At 49.0% G+C, this 20,457-nt stretch overlaps 2 protein-coding genes across 2 annotated transcripts; both read left to right on the top strand.

The window, feature by feature from the left end:
* Positions 1–815: 815 nt before the first annotated feature.
* On the top strand, positions 816–5,433 carry PSMB5 (proteasome 20S subunit beta 5). Its single transcript, XM_063301556.1, has 3 exons — positions 816–1,046; positions 1,792–2,098; positions 4,948–5,433. The coding sequence occupies exons 1-3, from the start codon at positions 855–857 to the stop codon at positions 5,244–5,246; spliced, it is 798 nt and encodes a 265-aa protein (XP_063157626.1). The 5' UTR covers positions 816–854; the 3' UTR covers positions 5,247–5,433.
* A 3,999-nt stretch (positions 5,434–9,432) lies between these two features.
* Positions 9,433–17,078, top strand: C4H14orf93 (chromosome 4 C14orf93 homolog). Its single transcript, XM_063303122.1, has 6 exons — positions 9,433–10,051; positions 10,755–11,021; positions 11,193–11,254; positions 11,928–12,031; positions 13,089–13,201; positions 16,677–17,078. The coding sequence occupies exons 1-6, from the start codon at positions 9,542–9,544 to the stop codon at positions 17,076–17,078; spliced, it is 1,458 nt and encodes a 485-aa protein (XP_063159192.1). The 5' UTR covers positions 9,433–9,541.
* Positions 17,079–20,457: the final 3,379 nt, after the last annotated feature.

The following is a 20,457-nucleotide window of genomic DNA, read 5'->3' as shown; positions in this document are numbered from 1 at the left end:
CCCTGGGGGTCCTGTTGGGGGTGTCTTCATGCAAGTACTAACCTGGTCTGATGCTGCTTAGCTTTTCAAAATAAATTAGCAATCTATTAGATCGGATGTATGCATGTTTGTTTTCGTTTTATGGTGGTTAGCCCCTCAGAGTCACTCACTTGAGATGGGCGGCCATATAAACTGAACACATTTTACGTACAAAAATTTATTCTATAAACTGTACCAAACATATACGGTAGCAATAAAAAACATCACAACCAGCAGCCGAGGTTAAAAGAATGATCACCAACAAATTAACAGGAGCACTATATAGCCTCTGGTGTTTGTGTGTGTGTGTGTATTGCACACACCAGGACGTATTTGCTTGCTATTTTGAAATCTGTTTATTCCACGCCATCACTGGGCAGTGAGTTCCGCAGGGGAACCTCAACATTACGACTACATTGCAGATTGCCTTCTACAAAGAGCTTGACTCCTTTCTGGTTGTTTCCTTCCCTAGCGTGGCTGATCTGCATGTCAACAATTAATTTCACTTTTCCTTTTCCTTCTCAGCACGACAGCCCCGGAGCTGTCCACCGCCCTCTTTCCTTCCCACCCTCCGAAGGCATCACTCGCTGCCCTCACCCAGCATGGCATTCCCCGTTGTTATCCGGGGCAGCTAATCTTCAATCTCCCACGCTAAAGATGGCGGAAGCGGCTTCACCAGCATGACTCGCGAGAGAGCGACGCCGGGGCCGGAGAGCCCGTCGGGTCTTTTGCGACGGGATGCGGGCGTTTGCCCTCACCCAACATGGCGCCCGGCATATATATATAACGGAGGCCGTAGCGGTTTCCTGAGTCACGGTGGATTGCCCTTACTTAACATGGCGCTGGCCAGCGTTCTGGAGCCGCAATTCCCCGCGAATAGGCCCGGCTTTTTCGGCCTGGGGGCGCTGGGCCCTCTCGGCGGGGAGAAGGAGTCGGGGGGCCTGGCACTGGCCGCCCCTTACGCCGGGCTGACCGCGGGCGACCCCGGGATCGAGCTGCAGCACGGGACCACCACGCTGGCCTTCAAGGTGGGCCGCCGGCGGGGGAGGCAGGGTAAACTTGAGAAGAGCTGGAGGCCTTGCGGAGCTGGTGGGGGCTGTGGGGCCCCTCCGGAGAGGAGGGGAAAGCCGTTCCGGGCGGGGAGACGTCACTAGGCTCCACGAAGAGTCCAAAATCGTGGATTTTGCTGAGATTTCCATTCCTCTTGCGCTGGTTTTACGGGCCTGGGTTTGAGGCAAAGGGAAGGGGTCAGTTGCACATCCAGATGTAGCTCACGAAAGCTGGTGCCTTTTAATAACGTCTGTTGGAAAAGGTGCCATCAGAACCCCCCAAACTGCTAAGCAGTGGGGTGAATTTAGGCTAGTTTCTTTCTCTTGGCCCAGCCTGCTTTGCAGGGTTGTTGTTGCCGGGGGAAATAGGAGAGGGGATCACTGTTCATGCCACCTGTAGCTCCTGAATTAGAGGGCGCATATGAAGCTCCAATGCAGTGTTTTTCGACCATGGTGACTTTAAGATGAGTGGACTTCAACTCCCAGAATTCCCCAGCCAGCACATGCTGGCTGGGGAATTCTGGGAGTTGAAGTTCACCCGTTTTAGAGTTGCAAAGGTTGAGAAACACTGCAGTAAAAATGTGGGTATCTGCTGTGTTGGCTTGAATCCCTCTTATACCCAGAGACTATGAGTTCCTTTCAGTTTCTCTTTTTGCCAACGACCCAGGATGCGTCTGTACATCAGAGCTACTTTTGATCTTCGGTTGCTTCCTCCTTTCTCCAGTTCCAACATGGTGTGATTGTGGCGGCGGATTCGCGGTCGACGGCCGGTGTCTACGTTGCTTCACAGACCGTCAAGAAGATCATCGAGATTAACCCGTACCTGCTGGGCACCATGGCTGGGGGTGCAGCGGACTGCAGCTTCTGGGAGCGGCTGCTTGCCCGGCAGTGCCGCATTTATGAACTCCGCAACAAGGAGCGGATCTCGGTGGCGGCTGCTTCCAAGCTCTTGGCCAACATGGTGTACCAGTACAAAGGCATGGGCCTGTCCATGGGGACCATGATCTGTGGCTGGGACAAAAGAGGACCAGGTGAGGAAACTACCTGTTTCCTGAGGGCTTTTAGAATGCTTTATTTCTCTAGCTCCTGACCCATCCCACTAAACCCAAATCAGAGTTAATGCTTCTACACCCCACCCCAAAATATTTTACTGTAAAACATTATACTCTGGTATCTCCTAGTGGTTTAAGGCAGCTAGTCAGTAGCTGAACAATGAAAGCTATTTTTTCAGGGTAAAACAGGCCATGAAACCAAATGCCAAAAGAAAACAACACAGCAAAAGAACTGTTTTGTTTTTTTTAAAGAGACCTGTCTAAAACAGAGTGAAGAGTATGTACAGAATGCTTGTGTTTGAATGTTAGCTGTGAAATCTTCTGGAAGGGGAGAAATGCTGTGCTGATGGTGATCAGCTGTTGCTCGTAATCCATTTATGTTTCATTTATAATTACTAGATTTTTATCCTGCCTTTTTAAACATATAATTCAAGGAGGTGAACATACTTAATCCTGCCTCCTATTTTCTCCAAACAACAACCCTGTGAGGTGGGTTGGGCTGAGAGAGAATGACTGGCCCAAAGCCACCCAGCTGGCTTTCATGCCTAAGGGAGGTCTAGAATTCACCCTCTCCTGGTTTCTAGGCCAGCACCTTCACCACTACATCAAAGTGGCTCTTTGCATTTACGTTTCTTTATCCAGCTCCTTAAAATTCCTTTTTTCAGGAGTTTGGTATTCTATTTTTTCTTTTGCTTTGAGCCTGTCTCCACCAAACCAATATGTTATGTTGCTTTCAGATGAGTGGCTTAAAATCAGAGTTTCAGTTCTATTTTGTGATATGATAAGCAATCCTTTAAAAAGTTGGCTGAATTTTACTAGAACGGCCATGTGTCTCTTGTTGCATTTCTTTTTTTGACTTATTTTTCTGTTCTTTCTGTATAGTGCACATTTAGCTACACAATACACTGTAATTTTTAATAGAAGTGGAGCCAGGGGTCTGTGGGCTGGATGAAATTTTCAAGCAGTCCCCTTGGAAAAATGAGAGGCAGTGCCTTTTTGAGATGTTGTAGCTTCAAGCCTCTAGCCAACCTTGGCTGGTCTCTACCAGTTAAGCTGGATCCCATCAGGCTTGTACTTAGGAGACTATCAAGACATTCACTGGCTGTAGACGGCGAAATCAAAAACTCCCAGCATTGCAGAGAAAGCTACATGGACATTTCCACAAGGTCACCAGGAGCTGACTATGATTTGGAGCTGATTCTATCTTCAATTTGCCTTTTTTCTCCAGCAGAATGGCACACGTTAATGGGGACTGCATAGTTTATTTATTTAGTCCATTACCATGGCATCTTATCTTCTGCCATAAATTTGAGACATGGGATTCCTTTTCAGTATGCGTCTTGCTGCTGCTCATGACTTTCACTGCACCTCGGCTGGCAGAAGCAGACAGGAGATAACTTGCGAGGGTGCGGGGCAGAACCCTCTTCGCTGCTGTGGTGAAGTAGTTCTGTTCTCCTGCGCTGATTCTGCTAGACTGGGCAGGTTTGCAGGAATCCTGGGGAGAAAGCCACCCATCTCACTTAAATTGCCATTGCCTGAGTTTTTTTTTTTCTTCCTGTCCCTAAAGCCCTTGTGGAAATTCTTGGAGCATTGTGTAAATAGATCTGTTTCTATGAAGTCCGGGGATCAAGCTGGCTGGTGTTTGAGAAATACTAGAAAATGTGCATGAATGTGCTCTGAAATACACTGACAGAATAAATTCCACTTAAGTATGTGAAGCGGATGCATTTTGGACTGGGATGTAAACCTCATGCATCTTCTTCCCCCCTCCCCTCATTCCATGCTGCAAGACTGTTGTTCGAAGCCCTTTATTACTCCCTTTAAATAGAGTACAGCCTCTCCCCCCATTCTCTACAAATCAGCGGTTCCAATTTTAGAACCCCCAATGGATTTTTTTTTAAATAGTCCCATAATTCTCTTTCCTTGCATTCTCTTAAAAGTTTTCTTGAAGACCTACATAGCTTTATAGTATGGCTATTCCTGTAGAAAGCAAAATCTCTCATGCTTTGACTACTGTAGTATGGTTTCTCAGCAAAAGATTAGAACAGAAGACTAGAAAACAGCCTTGAAGAACTGTTTTTCTTTTTTTGTGGTTCTGTTAGTTTTGAAGGGCTGAATGGAGTGCAACTTGCTGAGGTAAGAACATAAGGAGTGCCTTGCTGGAGTCTCACGGTGGCCAACCAGCTGCACAAGGAAGTCCCCTTGTCTTGCAGAAGATGGTCTTCAGGGGCAGTCACACTAGCCATTATTTGTTTTATTTATTTAATTTGTCCCCGCCCATCTCCTCCCATCGGGGGACTCTGGGCGGTTTACAATATAATGATCGATTAAAACAACAAACATACAATAAAAATATGATATATAAATATAACCGTCTTAAAAAATATAAGAATAAGAATAAAGTCCAGGTGGCAGAAGAACCCATACAGCCCGTATGTGGGAGGCGTGGTCTAATTATCCTCTTGACTTCCATGAATTGGTGCAACCCTTTTCTAAAGCCAGCCAAGCTGGTAGCCAGCACCAGATCTCATGATGAAGAGGCCAGGACTTAACTCTGCAAACCCCTGACAGTCCAGTTCTCACATTACCTTCTGACATTCCACAAACACAGAGGATCGGAAGGAATTGTGGTGGTAGGATGGTAAAGTTCGGAGAGGCTCAGCAGATTTGAAGGTGCTCCCCAGACAGCGTGTTCAGAAAACAGCCCAATTAAAACCATGCCTCATCCTTTTTTAGGAAAAACGAAAGGCACTCGCTGTGGTTAAGCCCGTTGTAGGGAAATTAATGGGCTACCCCGTTAATCTTGGTTTCCTTGCCCTGTCTTTCAGGTCTGTATTACGTGGATAACGAAGGGAATCGCATCTCAGGAACATCTTTCTCGGTGGGCTCTGGGTCTATCTATGCCTATGGGGTGATGGATCGTGGCTACTCACACGACCTGTCTGTGGAGGAAGCCTATGATCTGGCCCGCCGGGCAATCTATCAAGCCACCTATCGTGACGCTTACTCGGGTGGCTCAGTGAACCTGTACCACGTACGCCCAGATGGCTGGATCCGTGTCTCCAGTGACGATGTATCTGATCTGCGCAAATTGTTCCTTGACGCAGCCACAGAGGCAGTGGCTTGAGACAGTGGACTTAAAGCTGGCGGGGGGGGGGGGAGCAACCTGGGTCTATGAAGGTCATTTGCTGGGGAGTATTTTCAAAAGCGAAATTGTAGCTCGCCTGTTAAAGAAGGGTAAGGGCCCACTGGTTGCCCTAAAATGGGAAGACATTTGAGCAGTGTTTCATGCAATAAAATGTTCTTCGGGATTAAACTTTGCTTGCCCAAGCAGTTTTGAGTCCTCATTTGAAGAATGGGAAGAGCAAGAGAATCTTGTCTGCTCTAATCCCACGGGGGTGGGGGTGATATAGTTGGATTCTGCCTGTGCAAAGTACTAACGGCTGTGGAAATGTGATGGGTGGGTGCAGGAGCTGGAGGGAAACAACTCTTGAAAGTTCTATCCTTAATTAAGGAATTAATTCCTAAATTCATAGGAATTAAGTCAGCCCGTTTCCTGACTGGTGATGCTTAAAGACCCACAGCTTAGATAATCCTTCTTTGCCTTTCTCGGATAGGCCGTGCCCAACCCTCATCTTTCTCCGGGGTTGGCAGTACCCTCTACCAAGCGTCCCCTTCCCATCTCTCTGCTGGTTCCCTCTCACTTGGCACGAAGGCTGCGTGTGCAACGCGTGGACCCTAATGCGAAGGGAAAAGGTTGTTGCAACCTTCGGGGCAACAGCTGGGTTGAAAAGGGGATGCAGGCCGAGCTTGCAGAAGGGTTTTGTTTTTCTTTTTAAACAAAGGTTGCTTTTGAGGTGTCTTCTTTCTTCAGAGCTGTGTTCATGCTAACCAAGAGGAACGAATGAAACCAAACAGCAAAGGGATTTGCACAGCCACAAAGAGATGGAAGGGGAAAGATTGCTGGAAAAGCAGCAGCAAGTGGAAGGGGGCTGGGGGGGTTGTCCTGGGTGCAGCAGCGCTCCCCTGCAAAATACTTCTGGCTGGAGCCAGCGTGGAAAGAGAATTGGGGATCAAGAAGAGCCCAAGAAAGCATTGAGAAAATAATAGGGGAAGATGAAGGGACAGACTGGAAGAGGAAACAGGCTGAATGTTATGTCTCGGGAAGAGGGAAAAATTGGCAGTGCCCAGCTCTAGTAGATGTTCCCTGCTGGGGCCCTGCTCAGGAATGCGTGTGCAGCTCTGGTGTGTGTTCATGTGCGTGCAGGAGACTGGCCAATCAGGGCAGAAGGGGGGAGAACATGGGGGTGTGGCAGTTGGCAGCAGGGTGCACATCTTCCCCCTTTTTGCACACACACACATGGACACACGGGCGAATACAAAGAGCTGTATGACCTTCTGGTATCCTTTGCCCAGGGATGCGTGTGGGGGAGCGGGGATGGGATCAAGGGGAAACCGGGGATGGATTGCAAAGAGCGGGAGGGGGGATCCCGGCCCTCCTTCCTTCCTTCCTTCGGCCTTGCCAGGGAAACACGATGAAGCCAGGTAGGCTTCGCTGGAGCAGAATGAGGGGAGGAGAACAGTGGGCAGAAAAGGTGTACATGTAGGTACAAAATGGCTAGACAGGTCGACGTATACCGAGGTACGGGGAAGATACAACGGTGGGGCTCGGAAAAGGCGTACAGCAGCTCAGGACAATAGATGTCCGATAGGATAGCACGGTTTGCCTTGCCCCACGAAGCACATTAGTTGCACCGTTGGGTTTCTAAAAAACGGGGTGGGGGGACGAGGATTGGCCTTTCGTTGCAGGTGGGCAGTGGTTCTTCCGAACAGGAGAGGCTGCGGTGCATCCCCAAAGGAACGGAGGATTGGCATGCCGTGCCCTGGGAGAGAAGACACCTTTCCCAAAGGGCCTAGAAAAAGAAGGGGAGAAGTTTGTCGCAATCAGGCCCAAGCCAAGGTTCCCATGGACGGCATGGCTGAGGGTCAACGCAGCATCTCTGGGAGATGCGATGGTCAGAGTTAGTGGGCCTCATTCAGTATCATTTGGGGTAGCATCTGCTTAAATGGCACTTGTCATTCTCCCCTTTGTAGCCAAAAAGCTACCAAGCTGTAAACCAGAGGCGTCTAGAAGTACAGAAGCTAGTTATGGGAGCTGTTCTGGACTTTGATTCCACCGCCACTAAAAGAATAAAGATGTTTTAAGTGGATATAACCTGGAGGCTAACAGCAATATCTGGCCACAGGAACTGGCAGAGAGAGAGGCAGGGTAATAAATGCGAGGGTCTGTTTTCTGTCGTGCGGCAGGATTGCGTCTGCAAAACAGGGAACCAGGCTGATTGAGGCCCGAAGACTAGAATCAAAACAGCAATAACTGAGCTTGGCTTGCAGGTGTAAATTAAATTTTACGGCGTGAAAGCTGGGATTGATGCACAGGTATCTATCAGGGACTCTTCAGGGACTGGGGATGCCAGGGGAGGGAGACTGCAAAGCCTGAAATCCGGAGTTCAAACGGGACCCATTCAGGATGAGCATCCTCTGGTCAGTTCCTTCAGAGCAAAGCGACCCCCGGGTGTGCAAACGACCTTGGCCAGAGTCAGCCATTTTGAAGCGTCCCATCAAGGCAGGGTTCGGGGAGACGTTGCAGGGATGCAGGTATATTTGATTTCCGATGCTTTGCAGGGGGGCCAACCAGGAAAAACACCCGACCCTCGACTGGATCCTGCTGCTCTGAACCGGGCCCTGCAACGGCCGCCTCCTGCGGGCTCCAAACAGCGCGGAGCAGCCGGCGCCCTCAAGCTGCAGAGGCGGCCTTGAAAAGCAGCCGGCCTCGCAGATCTCCTGAAGGCGCCCCTTCTCGTCTCCGGGGCAAGGCGCCAGGGCTGGCAGCCAATCAGATGCCTGCAGCTCCTCCGCTCCGGCCAATCGGAAAGGAAAGGGCGGAGAGCCCGGCCCTTCCCTTTGTACACGGCTGCGGGCGGGCACGCCTCTCCCGCGCTGTACACGCGGGGTGGAATGTTGGGCGCCGCAGCGTTCCATCCCGCGCCTTCGAACGCGGGGCCCGAGCTGAGCGCGTGGCGTGTGAACGCGGCGACCCGGGATCTCTTTTGCAAAGCCGCCTCGGGCTCCTGAACCCCGAATTCAGGCTGGAGCAATGTACCCAGCATTCCCACGACGCTCTGGGGTCCCCGAACACGCTTCGGGAGGCCGTTCAGAGATTGAGCGGCTGCCTTCCCGCCATACGCTCAGCTGACTAGATTCCTTTTCAGCGAGGGTCGTTTAGGGTGCGGTGTGTTGTGCCCCACCCAGGAAGCTCGGTTAACCGGGGAATGAAATGAAGCTTGTCGTGTGAACCGAGCCGAGAGCTAACCACGCACAGTCCGCTGGCACGCAGCTGCTTCGTGGCTCAAGGTGTTTTGCAAACGCAGTGAATAAGTGGCAACTTACCTGGGGGCCGCGTGGCTCTAGTAGATCCACTCAGAGATCACTCTAGTAATTGCAAAGTAATTGCAAAGTTTTTAATTCTCCAGACCTTTCCATCGAAGTAGAGATCAGATGAAGTCGAGGGGCAGGGTGGGGGGACAAGGGACAAAGCGACCCCGAAGATGCCGTCTCAGTTCTGCCTTTGACACAAGGCGCTGTGTAAATATATAGGAACTACAAAGCTCATAACCGTTGGGGGTCTTACCAGTCTCCAAGCGGAGCAGCCAGATTTATTCAGAAGCATGATGGAATAATGGGCTGAAGTTGCAGACATTTAATTTAAGCTTTATTGGGGTTTTCTGGGAGGTTCGGATGCTACCTGGTGCTGCCCCGGAACCTGCTGAACAAACAAACAATGGCGAATCCCTTGTTTTTGAAAATATGACATCCACCTGTTCCTCGCAACTGTCTCCCTCTCCGAGCTGAGTTAATTGCAAGACTCGGCTGACAAAGACGCTCAGGAGGCCGAGAATAAAATTTACAGGAGGTCAGCTGTGAGTTAATAGAGTTTCAACTGTAGCGGAAGAGCAAGACAACACCACAACTCAAATGAAACAGCGGAGTGAGGCGAGGCTCTGAAGCGTCTGGAGGTTTCCTGCTTCGAACGTCTGTTTAGCTGGGCATCGAGTTAGCGGTGCCAGGGCCTGTGTTGCAGAAGCCGGGAAGGGATTTTTCTGCACAACGAGAAAGAGACTTGGTCCAAGTCTCCGCGGTGCTCTGAAAAAAGTCATTTGCGGCTTTCCCGGGATGAAGGCCTGTCGTTGAGCCGCACTAATGAAAATCCTTTATGTTCCTTTATTTTCCTTGATCTTCCGTTCCTTCAGCAGGCTGGTGCCTCGTCTGGCTAGCGGGTGGGTCCCCGCCTGATGCTCTCCCATCCAGACCGGAGCCATCTTGCTGCCTCCCCGCCGCGCAGGTCCTCCAACACCACGGGCTCACATGTCGTTCAGCGCCACCATCTTGTTCTCGCCCCCCCACGCTAAAGAAGCCAAATGCTGCTGCTGCACGTGCAAGCAGGAGCCGGGGGCTCCCACCCCGCCCCCGCCTTCCCCGCCTCCTCCCTGCACCCCCATCACCATAACGGGCACTGGGTTGACGGTCCAGTCCTCAGAACAGCTCCTCCACGTCATCTACCAGCGGGTGGAAAAGGCCGTCGGCCTGGCCGAGGTGGCGCTGAATCTAGCCAAGGCCAACAACGACGCCCTGAGACGTCTGGAGGAAGATCTGGGGGCCCTGCGCCGGCCCCCCCCCAGCGCCTTCAAAGCAAGCCCCCTGTGTGTTCCCGAGGAGTCGCAAGAGCCCCCCGAAGATGAGGAGGAAGGAGAGGCCGAAGGCTTCGGGAACGGCGTCCAGGTGGTCATCGAAGAATTAAGGCAGCTGGGCGCAGCGTCGGCTGCAGTGGGGCGGCCTGAACCCTTGGCCTTCTCGCCAGTGCCGGCCCTTAGCAGAGTACGTAGGGTGACGTCAGGTGCCTCCATCTCTCCTACCTCGTGAAATCCATGCCATGGCCCCGTCCCTCCGGTCAGGCACAGATGGCATCATGAATAGTTGATGGCACCTCTCGCCTTTCCTGCCAACCGGCCCCTCCAAGGGGCGGCATTCTGGGAGTTGCGCCAAGGCTGCGCTGCTGTTGTGGCCCGGGCTGTGGCAAGAGCTGAAAACCCCGGCGTGATTGGGAACACAACCCCAAGGCCGAGCTGGGAATGGCGTTGGCGTTCCTCAGGGTGCATGAGCTTGGGCCAAGTTGGGGCTGGCAGCAAGGGAGCGCCAGTTAATTTTCTGGCGTGACATGGAAAAACGTTTTTGAGCCTCCCGGGCCACTTGAGCCTGGCGTGGTGGTGTTCGTGGGCAATCACAAGAGGCTTTGGTTTCCAAATGCATGTTCGGGGCATCGTAGACTTTGCATTTGTGGGGCAGACCTGTTTAATGTCCGAAAGAAACCCCTTGCTTATGCAAGTGCATAGGAAGACTTTGGGCAGAGGGAAGGAAAGGCTGCGTCAAGCATTACGGTGGCATGAAATGTAGGTTTCAAGGAATCCGGGCTGTTTGGAGCCCCTCCTCTTGAAATGCTGAAACAGAGGCGGTTGAAAATTGGAATAAGAGGAAGGCTGCTGCGTGGGCAGAACGTGTTTAATTCTTCCTTTCCTCCCAGGTAGCTGAGGAGTGCCCTCCAGGAGATGCCCCCACGCAGCAGGCCTATGTTCCTCCCTCTTCTCCTACCCTGCAGACGCCTCATCAGCCACTTCTACAGCCTCTGGATGAGCCCGTCTCCTGCCCAGAGGTATCCCCTATCAGCACGACCCATGAAGATGCCACCAACAGGGAACCTCATTTCTCTTTAGGCTTTGCCAGTCTCCCATGCAGAAGCCGAAACATGGGGCAGAAGAATGCCAGGCGCAAGAGGGACCTAGTGTTATCAGTGAGTTGACGTCCCTTTCCTCGCTCGGGCAGAGCTCCTGCAGGGCACCCAGCTGGGAACCAGCCGTTCATACCCGGAATGCTTGTCTGAATTCTGGGCCCTGTTTTCATAGCTTGGGGATAGCGTAATGGTTCAGCTGAGGTTCACACTGTTCTCTCTTTCTTCTCCTAGAAACTGGTCCATAATGTTCACAACCACATCACCAACGAAAAGCGGTTTGATGGCGCAGAAAGGTGAATGTTAGTGGAGATGAGCCAATGGGAGAAGAAGTTGAGGGTTGCTAATTATTTAATTATTGCCTTGGGACCTTGCTTTCCTGTTAAAGAACGATAACCTTCAGGAGTGTGCAGGGGTTTCAGGAGCTGTGTAGAAAGCGGACACTCAAACGGAGCTGTGTTTTCTATCACTGCTGCGGTCTGTGGGTCAAAACAGCGTTGGTGTTTTAATGCGTAGACCCACCAGAGATTTTTCTTCAAGTTTGTCTGGCCGCCTGCTTTCTTAAGGAAGTGGATCCCAATGTCTTCCCTTCGGATGCCCCCGTTATTATCAGCTGAGTTTAATTTTTAGATTTATGGGCATAGATAGCATTTTATAAACTGGAGAGCCGTTCTTTGCTGTGAAGAGCTGAAAAGCTATACAACGACAAAGAAGGGGGGAATGGAGATGGGTCTCGGTTATACACCCTTAAAAGTTTGGTTAGAATTGTAAAGGGGCTTTCCCAAAGACTTAGTGGCAAGAATGTGTTCCAAACCATGGTTTGTATTGGTGATGCTCTAAAACAGAACAAGGATGGTGTTTTAGAGATACATTTATTGTGGTTTTGTGCTATTTTTTTTACTGTTGCCTTTGCAGTTCTTAATTCTTGTCTCATCTGCTATGCTGTTTGCTTCTTTCCCACTTTTGTAGCATTAAGTCTTCATGGAATATTTCTGTAGTGAAATTTTTGCTTGAAAAACTGAAGCATGAATTGGTCTCAAATCACCATAATTATACTGATAAGGAACTAAAAGGTGAGATGGTGTTTGTGTCGGAATTATCAGGGGCCAACTCAGCGTTGTCTCATAAGCATAAGGGGGTCTTTCTAGTAAACACATCTCCATTGGGCTTGTGGGATGTCACATGGGTCACCTGATTTCCACTTCCTCCTCCTCCTTGGGTTTGGGGATTAACAGTCTCCATTACCTCTTGGGCACACTTGCAAGCAGGAGGTGCTGCTGAATGCAGCTCTTGTCCTTTTGTCTCGCTTGCACACAGACATTTATTCCACATAGAAATCTGTCAGTGATGAATAAGTGCTTTCTACTATGAATCCACTTCTATCCAGATCTACTGAATAAATGTAAGCTACCTGTTTTTCCTCTTCATCTAACTACTGTGTGAAAACTGAATTTATTTTCTGAACGTAATTTAAGCTTAATGTGCAAGTTTCTTTTTGGTTCAGGCTTCTGCTTTGCAAGATAGTTGCTAGCTGCTTGGAGTTCTTTTATTCACCTTTTAAAAACTCCATCAGTTTGTTGAAATTTCCTGCCCGTTTTGTGTCTGGGTTTTATTGCTAGCAAGTACCCAAAATTTATCTCTCCCACCAAAAAAATAAAAAATAAAAAATCTCTATCCTTTGCGAAACATTCAGAAAAAATTTCCTCTGCTTTGGAAATAGCTCCTGGTATTTATTCGGAAACCAACAGATGATTTTTGAGATGTGGATTGATTGTGTACCCAAAGACGTGTCCTGTAACAGCCTTGTACTGTCTAGGCCCCAATTCTGCTTTCCGGGTTTGTGATTTCTGTACCCACGTACACAGATACATTTTCTGTCCTAACAGCCAGGAACCACGCTGAGACAAGGAACAGGTCTCTAGTGTTTTATTGCTGCTACATAACAGGAAAATCCTAACAAACTGAAGAAGCGTGGGAAAAACCCAGACATATAAACCCCAAAGGCTAAGGCGGGCCCGATCTGTGTCTCTTGGAATGGCCACCTAATTCCTCAGTGCTATGCATGCACTTTACAACCTGGATGGGAGCCGCCTGCTCGCCATCCTTACTCATGACATTTTCTTCTCTTAGGTGCCTGCGTGGCCTACTTTTTGACAAAGCGACGTGAGTATCGAAATTCTCTCAATCCCTTCAAAGGACTTAAAGAGAAAGAGGAGAAGAAACTCCGCAGTAGACGCTATCGGGTGAGGTTGACCAGACAGCAGAGGAACAATTTGGCACATTTATTGCCTTGTTGCTTGGTCACATTTAAAAATATAGACTTCCATCGATTTTATTTCAGGACGTCTGTAAACAAAAATGTTAAAGCTAGGACTGATGTGAAAGAGGAAATTGCACCAATACTCGCACTGAAATCTCTTAAAGAAAAAGCTGTTTTTTCCCTTGCAGCTGAAGGAAGAAGGGAGGCTTAGCAAGCCAGCCAATAAGGGGCACGGACTTTTCGGTCGGTCAGGCTACTGAAATTACAAAATGCCAACGTTAAAAGCAAACCGCTACAAATATATCCGGTCAGTTTCATCCTGCAGAATATTTAAGTGGGAGCTGATCTCAAGCTTCTTCGCTTATAATGGCGGATTTTCCTTCTCAGTTCTGTAAGATTTTGGTCTGTCCTTCAACTCGGCCTTAATCGTATTTATGTTCAAATGCAAACTTCTGCTTTTATAATCTTCCTTGTATTTACTCAGGTGTCAGTTCCATTATGTTCAAGGGATGATACACAATAAGGCTGGCACTCTATCAATATTGCATTGGGATTAAGCCTTACTGGACTTAATTTAGATTTAAGTCGTGCCCCCCCCATTGCACCTGATCACAGTGTAAATATAGGCTGGCAATCTGCTTTTTCTCCCCTGTCTCCATGATCCTTCCTTCATCTCCTCCCATGCCTGGAACTTGTTTAAATTGCCCGTAGCTCTGTTCCCGTTAAAGTAGTATTTTCTGCCTTCTGACATGGTGCAAGGACATCAGAAGGTGTGTAAAATCTATTACACTTTGCCATGAGTTAAATTGGAGGTGAAGTTGGGACTAATACGGGGGGGGGGCGGTCAAGGGGGGTTGGTATTGGCTATTTCAACCCCATCTGCTGCATCCTTTTGTAGTGTTCTCCTGTATTGTACCAGGGGTTGATCAAAATTGCGCGATAGCACTAGACTGCGATCAACCTAGACAGCAGCTATGCCAGGCTTCTCATCTGGCAGTGCTGAAAGCATATTACAGGTAGTCCTCGTTTAGTGACTGCCTTGTTTAGTGACCATTTGCAGTTACGATGGTGATGAAAAGTAACTTTATGACCAATCCTTGCATTTATGGCCTTCGCAGGTCTGTAAAGCAAAGGAAAGCTGAAGTGAGTTCATAAGCGCAGTTGGGTTTCACTTAGCGACCGCTTTGCTTAATGACCAAGTTGCAGGTCCCAATTGTGGCTGCTAAACAAGGACTACCTGTACTACCCTACCAGTTCAGATCCAGATGGAATAGCATGACTGTAGAATGATGAGACTGACACTCCCCCCACAAAGGCACAGTGGAGTTGGAAGCTGGCAGTTGGTGCCAAAGGAAAGAAAGGAAAGGGGAGAGAACTTCTGAATAAAAGCAGTACTTTGGATCTCAGCGCCCCCATGCCTCAAATCTCATTTTCTTGGGGCGGGGGGAAACTTTATTCAACTCAGGTCATCACAGGTACAGGGTGTGGGTACAGGAAGGAGAATAGAAACAATAGGCAGAGTCCTGAAGCCAGACCCTCCCCTTTTCTTCTGATTGGATGGTGAGGTGCAGACAAGGGCAGGAAGTAAGAGTCAACCAATCGCTGTGCTTACCATGCGCTGCACACCAAAAATCAGGACAACCCCTTGCAGTGTGGAGTCAAAACAGGAGGCAGGAGGTGGGTAGCTAATGTCTTGCAAGTGTAGTTTGCTGCTGACTTCTTTAAAGCAGACCATTGCAATCAATGGGATTTATGCTGCTAATGGTGGTTCCTCTTATTTCAGTGGGTCTTCTGTAGGTAATTACCAATTCTGGATCCAGTTCATTGCAATTACCCCTGCTTCTGAGTAAACATGAACGTAGGCATCCAGAAGAAGCCACGAGGATATCACACGGGTTGGGTTGTGATGTCGTGGTACAAGTGGCTTCACTTTTTTTCCTTTTCTCCTCCCCCACCCCCCAATGCCTGTGAAAGTCTTATTCTTATCCTGGTTTATTTGGGGGTAAACAGGCTGAATTCCTGCTGATCACAGCTCTTTTCCGATGATTTGTTTAACCCTCCGAATATAACAACTTTTTAAACAGAATTCAGTCCCCTCTTAATCACCCATTCATGGCCAGGAAGCAGCAGCAGCAGGCTTGTAATATTTAACAAGTAGGAAAGGACTGTAAAAGTTCTAAGACAACCTTTCACAGGACCGGAGATGATTTACTATAAGGAAGCAAGTGTTACGGTTTGCTTAACAAGCAGGTCCCTGATCGGTAAGTGTCTGTGGGATCTTTTTAAGGTTATAGAACCAGAGCCAGTTTGGTCTAGTGGTTAAGGTGCTGGGCTAGAGACCAGGAGCCTGAGAGTTCTAGTCCCGCCTGAGGCATGAAAGCTGGCTGGGTGCCCTTGGGCCAGTCCCTCCCTCTCAGCCCAGCTCACCTCACAGGGTGGTGGTTGTGGGGAGAACAGGAGGAGGAAGGAGTATTAGGTATGTTTGCCACCCTGAGATATTTTTTAAAATAATAAAGGCGGGATAAAATTAAATAAGTAAATAAAATAAATAAATGATCTCATTAAGATGTGAGCGGAAGTCTCAAAGAAATAAGTTTGGCTTTGTTTAGAGTTAATGTGCCTAAGGTGTGCTGTAAGAGACTAAAAGGTGAGGGGCAGGATGCTTTCTGGCAGCTTAAAACAAACCCCCATAAAAATATTTTTTCTAATTAGCAGATCACCTAGTTGCCTGATCCTATGCATATTTAATCTAAAGTGCCACCCCGGTTCAGGAAGGTTTATTCCCAAGCGTGCATGCAGGGCACGCATCAGATGGCAGGCTAAGAAAAAAATGCTGAAAAATAAAACTCAGGAAACCAGACTCTGATGTCTGCATCCCACTGGTTTTCCAATATCATTCATTGGAGCAGGCCGAGCTTTCCTGTCCAAAACAAGAAAAATTGAGCTGGTCTCAATCGAAGCTCCCCTCTCCCAGACCGCCCTCCACAGCTGCAGGGGGCCTTCTCAGAGTAGCAAGCCAGGCAAAGGGGCGCGCCAGCTTTCAACCCTTGGCTGCCAAGAGGTGTTTGCATTATTCACAGCTATCCATGGTGTGTTCTTTCTCTCTGCCATGGAATTGATTCCTGAGACAGCCTGCCAAATGTGGGGCGGAAGACAGAGGCTTGCACGCACGCATGGAACAGCTGAAAGTACTCCGAAGGCCCACCCCCCGTTTGCGCCAGCTAAACGCCGGGCACCAGGCCTCCCCTTAGATCTTGAAGACGTGAGGTTTGAGATCTCTGGCCCAAGGGGGAAACTGAGCCAAAATTGCGAGGAATGACTGCCCAGTTGAATAGGAGGAGGGGTTGGGATGGGAAAGGATGAAGCCAGCAGATGAGGACAGATGGGGTGGGTCCTTGCAGGAGTGAAAGCAGTTGTGATATTCTGAGAAGGACTAATGGATCCCTTTTTCTCCCCAGCTTTTTGCAAACCGCTCGGGGGTGGCACGGCTGCTTGGCTCGGAAGAGCAGTGTCTGTGGCAGGGGGTGACCGAGGAGCTCATGTCAGATGAGGAAGACAGTGCCAGCGAGCCCGGTGTGTGGGTGGCGCGGCCCCCCCGGTTCCGCGCTTCGCCTCTCACTCAGCTCTGCTACCGGCTGGATGCCAACTCGAAGCATGGCACGAAAGCCAACCGCGTGTATGGGCTGCCCTCCGACCGCCTGCCCTCTGCCGAAGCCCAGCTGCTGCCCCCACACCTCTACAACCCCCACTTCCAGGGGGAAGACCCCAGGACTGGCACCCCCTCCCACCTGCCCAGCCACAAAGGCTTCTGCCCTGAGCTCAGCTCTTTTGTGGCGATCAAAGTGGAAAAGGATGAGTGACCGAAGGACTGGTGATGACTCCTCGCGAGAGGACCAGCAGAATGAAGAGAAGGCTTGGAGTTGGGTTGTGTGAAAAGGCTTCCTTTGCTATCTGCGTTGGGGGGCGAGGAGGGGAGCCAACGGCGTGCCAGATTGAAACGACTTTTCTCGGGAGCCTGCTTCTCTTTGCTCCTTGGTGGGCCAGCGAAGAAGAGGTGGATGAAGCCAAAAGAGAACCTTCACTGCTGAAATGGCAGCTCCAGAGCGGAGAAGATCAGGAAGGCTGTGTGATCGTTAAGGGGAGAGGACTGCAAAGAGATTTCTCTCCCTTCGGACTTAAATGAAGTCCAGCAGGGAGCAGAGTCGAGATTCTCCAAAAAGCCACGTGGTTGGATGAAAAACTTGGGTGGACAAACTGTTCCCGCCTCAGAGCCTTCTTGCGTTTCAGGCAGCAAATATTGATGCTCGGGAAACGCCCAAATTAGGGTGGGTTTTCTCTGTAGCCCACTGCTGAACAGACTGCTGGGGTTACCCGAGCTTTGAGCGACCATCGTCAGCGACTGTTGGGCTTTTAAAAGAGCCACCACAAATGGCAGGGGGAGTGGTGGTCTACTTTTTCAATACGAAGCATCCTGAAAGAATAAGCTGTTGAGATGGAATCTTCTCAGGATGTGAAGTAAAGACTGGGTCTTGATGGTGGGCTGCAGCGGTGTCTGCAGGGCGTGGGCAAGAAAGTCAAGATGGCGGCCGCCGCGCTGCCCTCAAAGCTCTGCCTGGTTTTGATCAAAAGAGCTGTGGCCACCATCTTGAGTTTTATGACCACGTCCTGCAGATACCCCTGTTGAACAAGAGCCTGTCAACATTCTTCCTGCCTGTCAAATGATGCTTAGGTTCTTCATGAAGCTTTTTCATTGAGATCAACGTTTTGGATTTTGGGACTCTTCCTGTGTTGGCGTGGTACCCTAAGCGCCAACGTCTAGTTAATGAGCACAAACCAACATTTGTAACTCCCAACCATCTTTGGCTCAAATTTCGCATTCCTTAAATCCCGAACAGTAGCTGTTACAGGTTTGGCTACCGACGGATGATGTCTGTCAAAGACTTTCCGGCTAGCAGGGAGGGAGGAGGTGGTGGTGTATGATCTCATTAAGCTCAACCTTTTGGCTGAAGCATCTCTGAGCCTGATCTCTGTTTTATTTGCTGGGAGATTAAAGGCTTGTTTGTATGAGAAGAGGATGAACGAAAACATTTCTGCGTTTTGTGCTGTCATGTTGGCCTAGTGCATTGCAGGCATACAGTGAGCCATGTCTGTCCTCTGGTGGATCTTCTCAGTAGTACAAATGGAGGAATGGTCCTCATGTAGGGAAATACTTAATATATGTGGTTTTTCCATCTTGAAAAAAATCAGGGAAGCGTCGCCTCTTATATTGCATCCTGCAGCCCCCTAGCTTCCATGTCGCTCCGTGTCTACATTTCTCTTCCCCAGATAAGACGTCTCTTTCCCTTGTTTGTTCTTGACTTTTATATCTACTTTTCCTGGCAAGGGTTAGAAATCCTTCCTGGGCCATTGGAGAAGGTATGGACGTCCTGGGACTATAACTCAGCAGTGGGAGACCCTGTTTAATGTGCTAAGGGTGCTTCAAATCCTCCTCAGGTTATAAAAGGGGGATCAGGTCCAAGCATGATGAAGGATCCCTATTCCAAAGGAGGTAGATAAAAGCTCTCAGGCTACTTCCAAATTCCAAACTCCTGAATTGTTCTTTGTTTTAATTTATTCTTTGCCAATTCATTCACCAGATAAATTGAAAAGCAGGATTGGGGGAAAGGGAAGAGCAGTGATGTAAGTCGAATGGAAATTACCCTCCTTGCAGAATTAAAATTTCAGTGCACTGAGATAGTTGCATTTCGGCAGCAGCAATTTGGGACAGATAACAAGGGAACCTGTTTGGGGGAAACAGGATGAGATCCAGAGACACCTGCCGGAAATAGAGGTTTAGCCCAATTGAGTCCGACTGATTTTGAAAAGGGAAGAATGAACTTTACCTGTTGATCCATGTTTTGCTTGAAGTGCAATTCTGCACAGGAAAGCATGTGTAAGGTTGCAGCCTTAGTCCAGTGTTCCTCAGCCTTGGCGAGTTTAAGATGGGTGGACTTCAACTCACAGTTTCAGTTAAAAACTTCAGCTGCTGCCCGGTTCCTCTCAGATCTTAGCCTGTTTTATGCATTTACTTATTTAGTGATTTTATATTTTGTCCTTTGTCTGGTTTATCCTTCAATAAACCAGATTTCATAGAGTCCACTTGTGAGTCTGGGTTTGTTAGGTTAGGCAACCATTACAGTATAGGAGCTCGAGGTGCAGTTTGTAGCACTCCCTAATTTTTCCCCACAGCAACCTTGTGAGGTAGGTTGGGCAAGGGTGACCCAGGGAACTTCCATGGCTGAGAGTGAACTAGAACCTGGGACTCCCCAATGCTGGTCCCACACCTAAACAATAATCCTAGTTTGACTGGTTTAAGGATAGTCTTTTAACTGGTTTAACAGTTAAACTGACTCGTTTAGTGACCATTCACAGTTACGATAGTCATGAAAAAGTAACTTTGCCACCAATCCTCACATTTATGTCCATTGCAGGTCTGTAAAGCAAAGGAAGGCTGAAGTGATCATAAGCACAGTTGCGGTTTCACTTAGTGACCACTTCACTTAACTACCAAGTTGCCAGTCCCAATTGTCACTAAACAAGGACTACCTATATTGGCTAAACCACCACTAGTTTTGTGCACGCAATCCCGGACAGCATGAACTGTGGTTTCCAAGCACCTTCATGTGATAGGGAAAGCCAAAATTGAACAAACGTTACGGGGTAATGTTATGTGTGAACCCAGCCTTTCAGTTATCCACGCATTCCAACTATACCTATATACATCCACACCTACGTTTATTATTTAGGATGTGATAAGCTGAACTGGCCGTCTCCTGTGCTTTTTGCTCACAAAATTAAAATACGTGTCTCAGAACCACAGATTCTAATTCCTTTTACAGCAAACTGATCATTCACTAATTTTAGGGATGACTGGTAATAGAGGCATTATTTTCCTGGATGATAAAGCTAACCAACCAAGAAGACTTAATTCAGCAGGGACAATTTTTAAAGTTTGAATGTCTAAGGTGGTGTTTCTCAGCCTTGGCGAGGTGGACTTCAACATTGGTCTGACTAGATGACCTCTGGGGTACCCTCCATCTTTGACTCCAGGCATTGGAGCTCCTTGCTGCTCTGTAGGTGGGCAAGGGTTGACCGAAGGAGGACGCGGCCGGGCTCTGCTCCACCCCTACCAGCCTTACTAAATTTTGTGTCCGATGCATCCCACTGTAGAAATCCCCACTAAAGCCCATGCTGGCTGGG

The sequence above is a fragment of the Candoia aspera genome, chromosome 4, assembly GCF_035149785.1.
Source record: "Candoia aspera isolate rCanAsp1 chromosome 4, rCanAsp1.hap2, whole genome shotgun sequence".
Classification (NCBI taxonomy): Eukaryota; Metazoa; Chordata; class Lepidosauria; order Squamata; family Boidae; genus Candoia; species Candoia aspera.
Note: the sequence above shows the minus strand (reverse complement) of the source record. Positions and strands in the feature narration are given on the sequence as shown.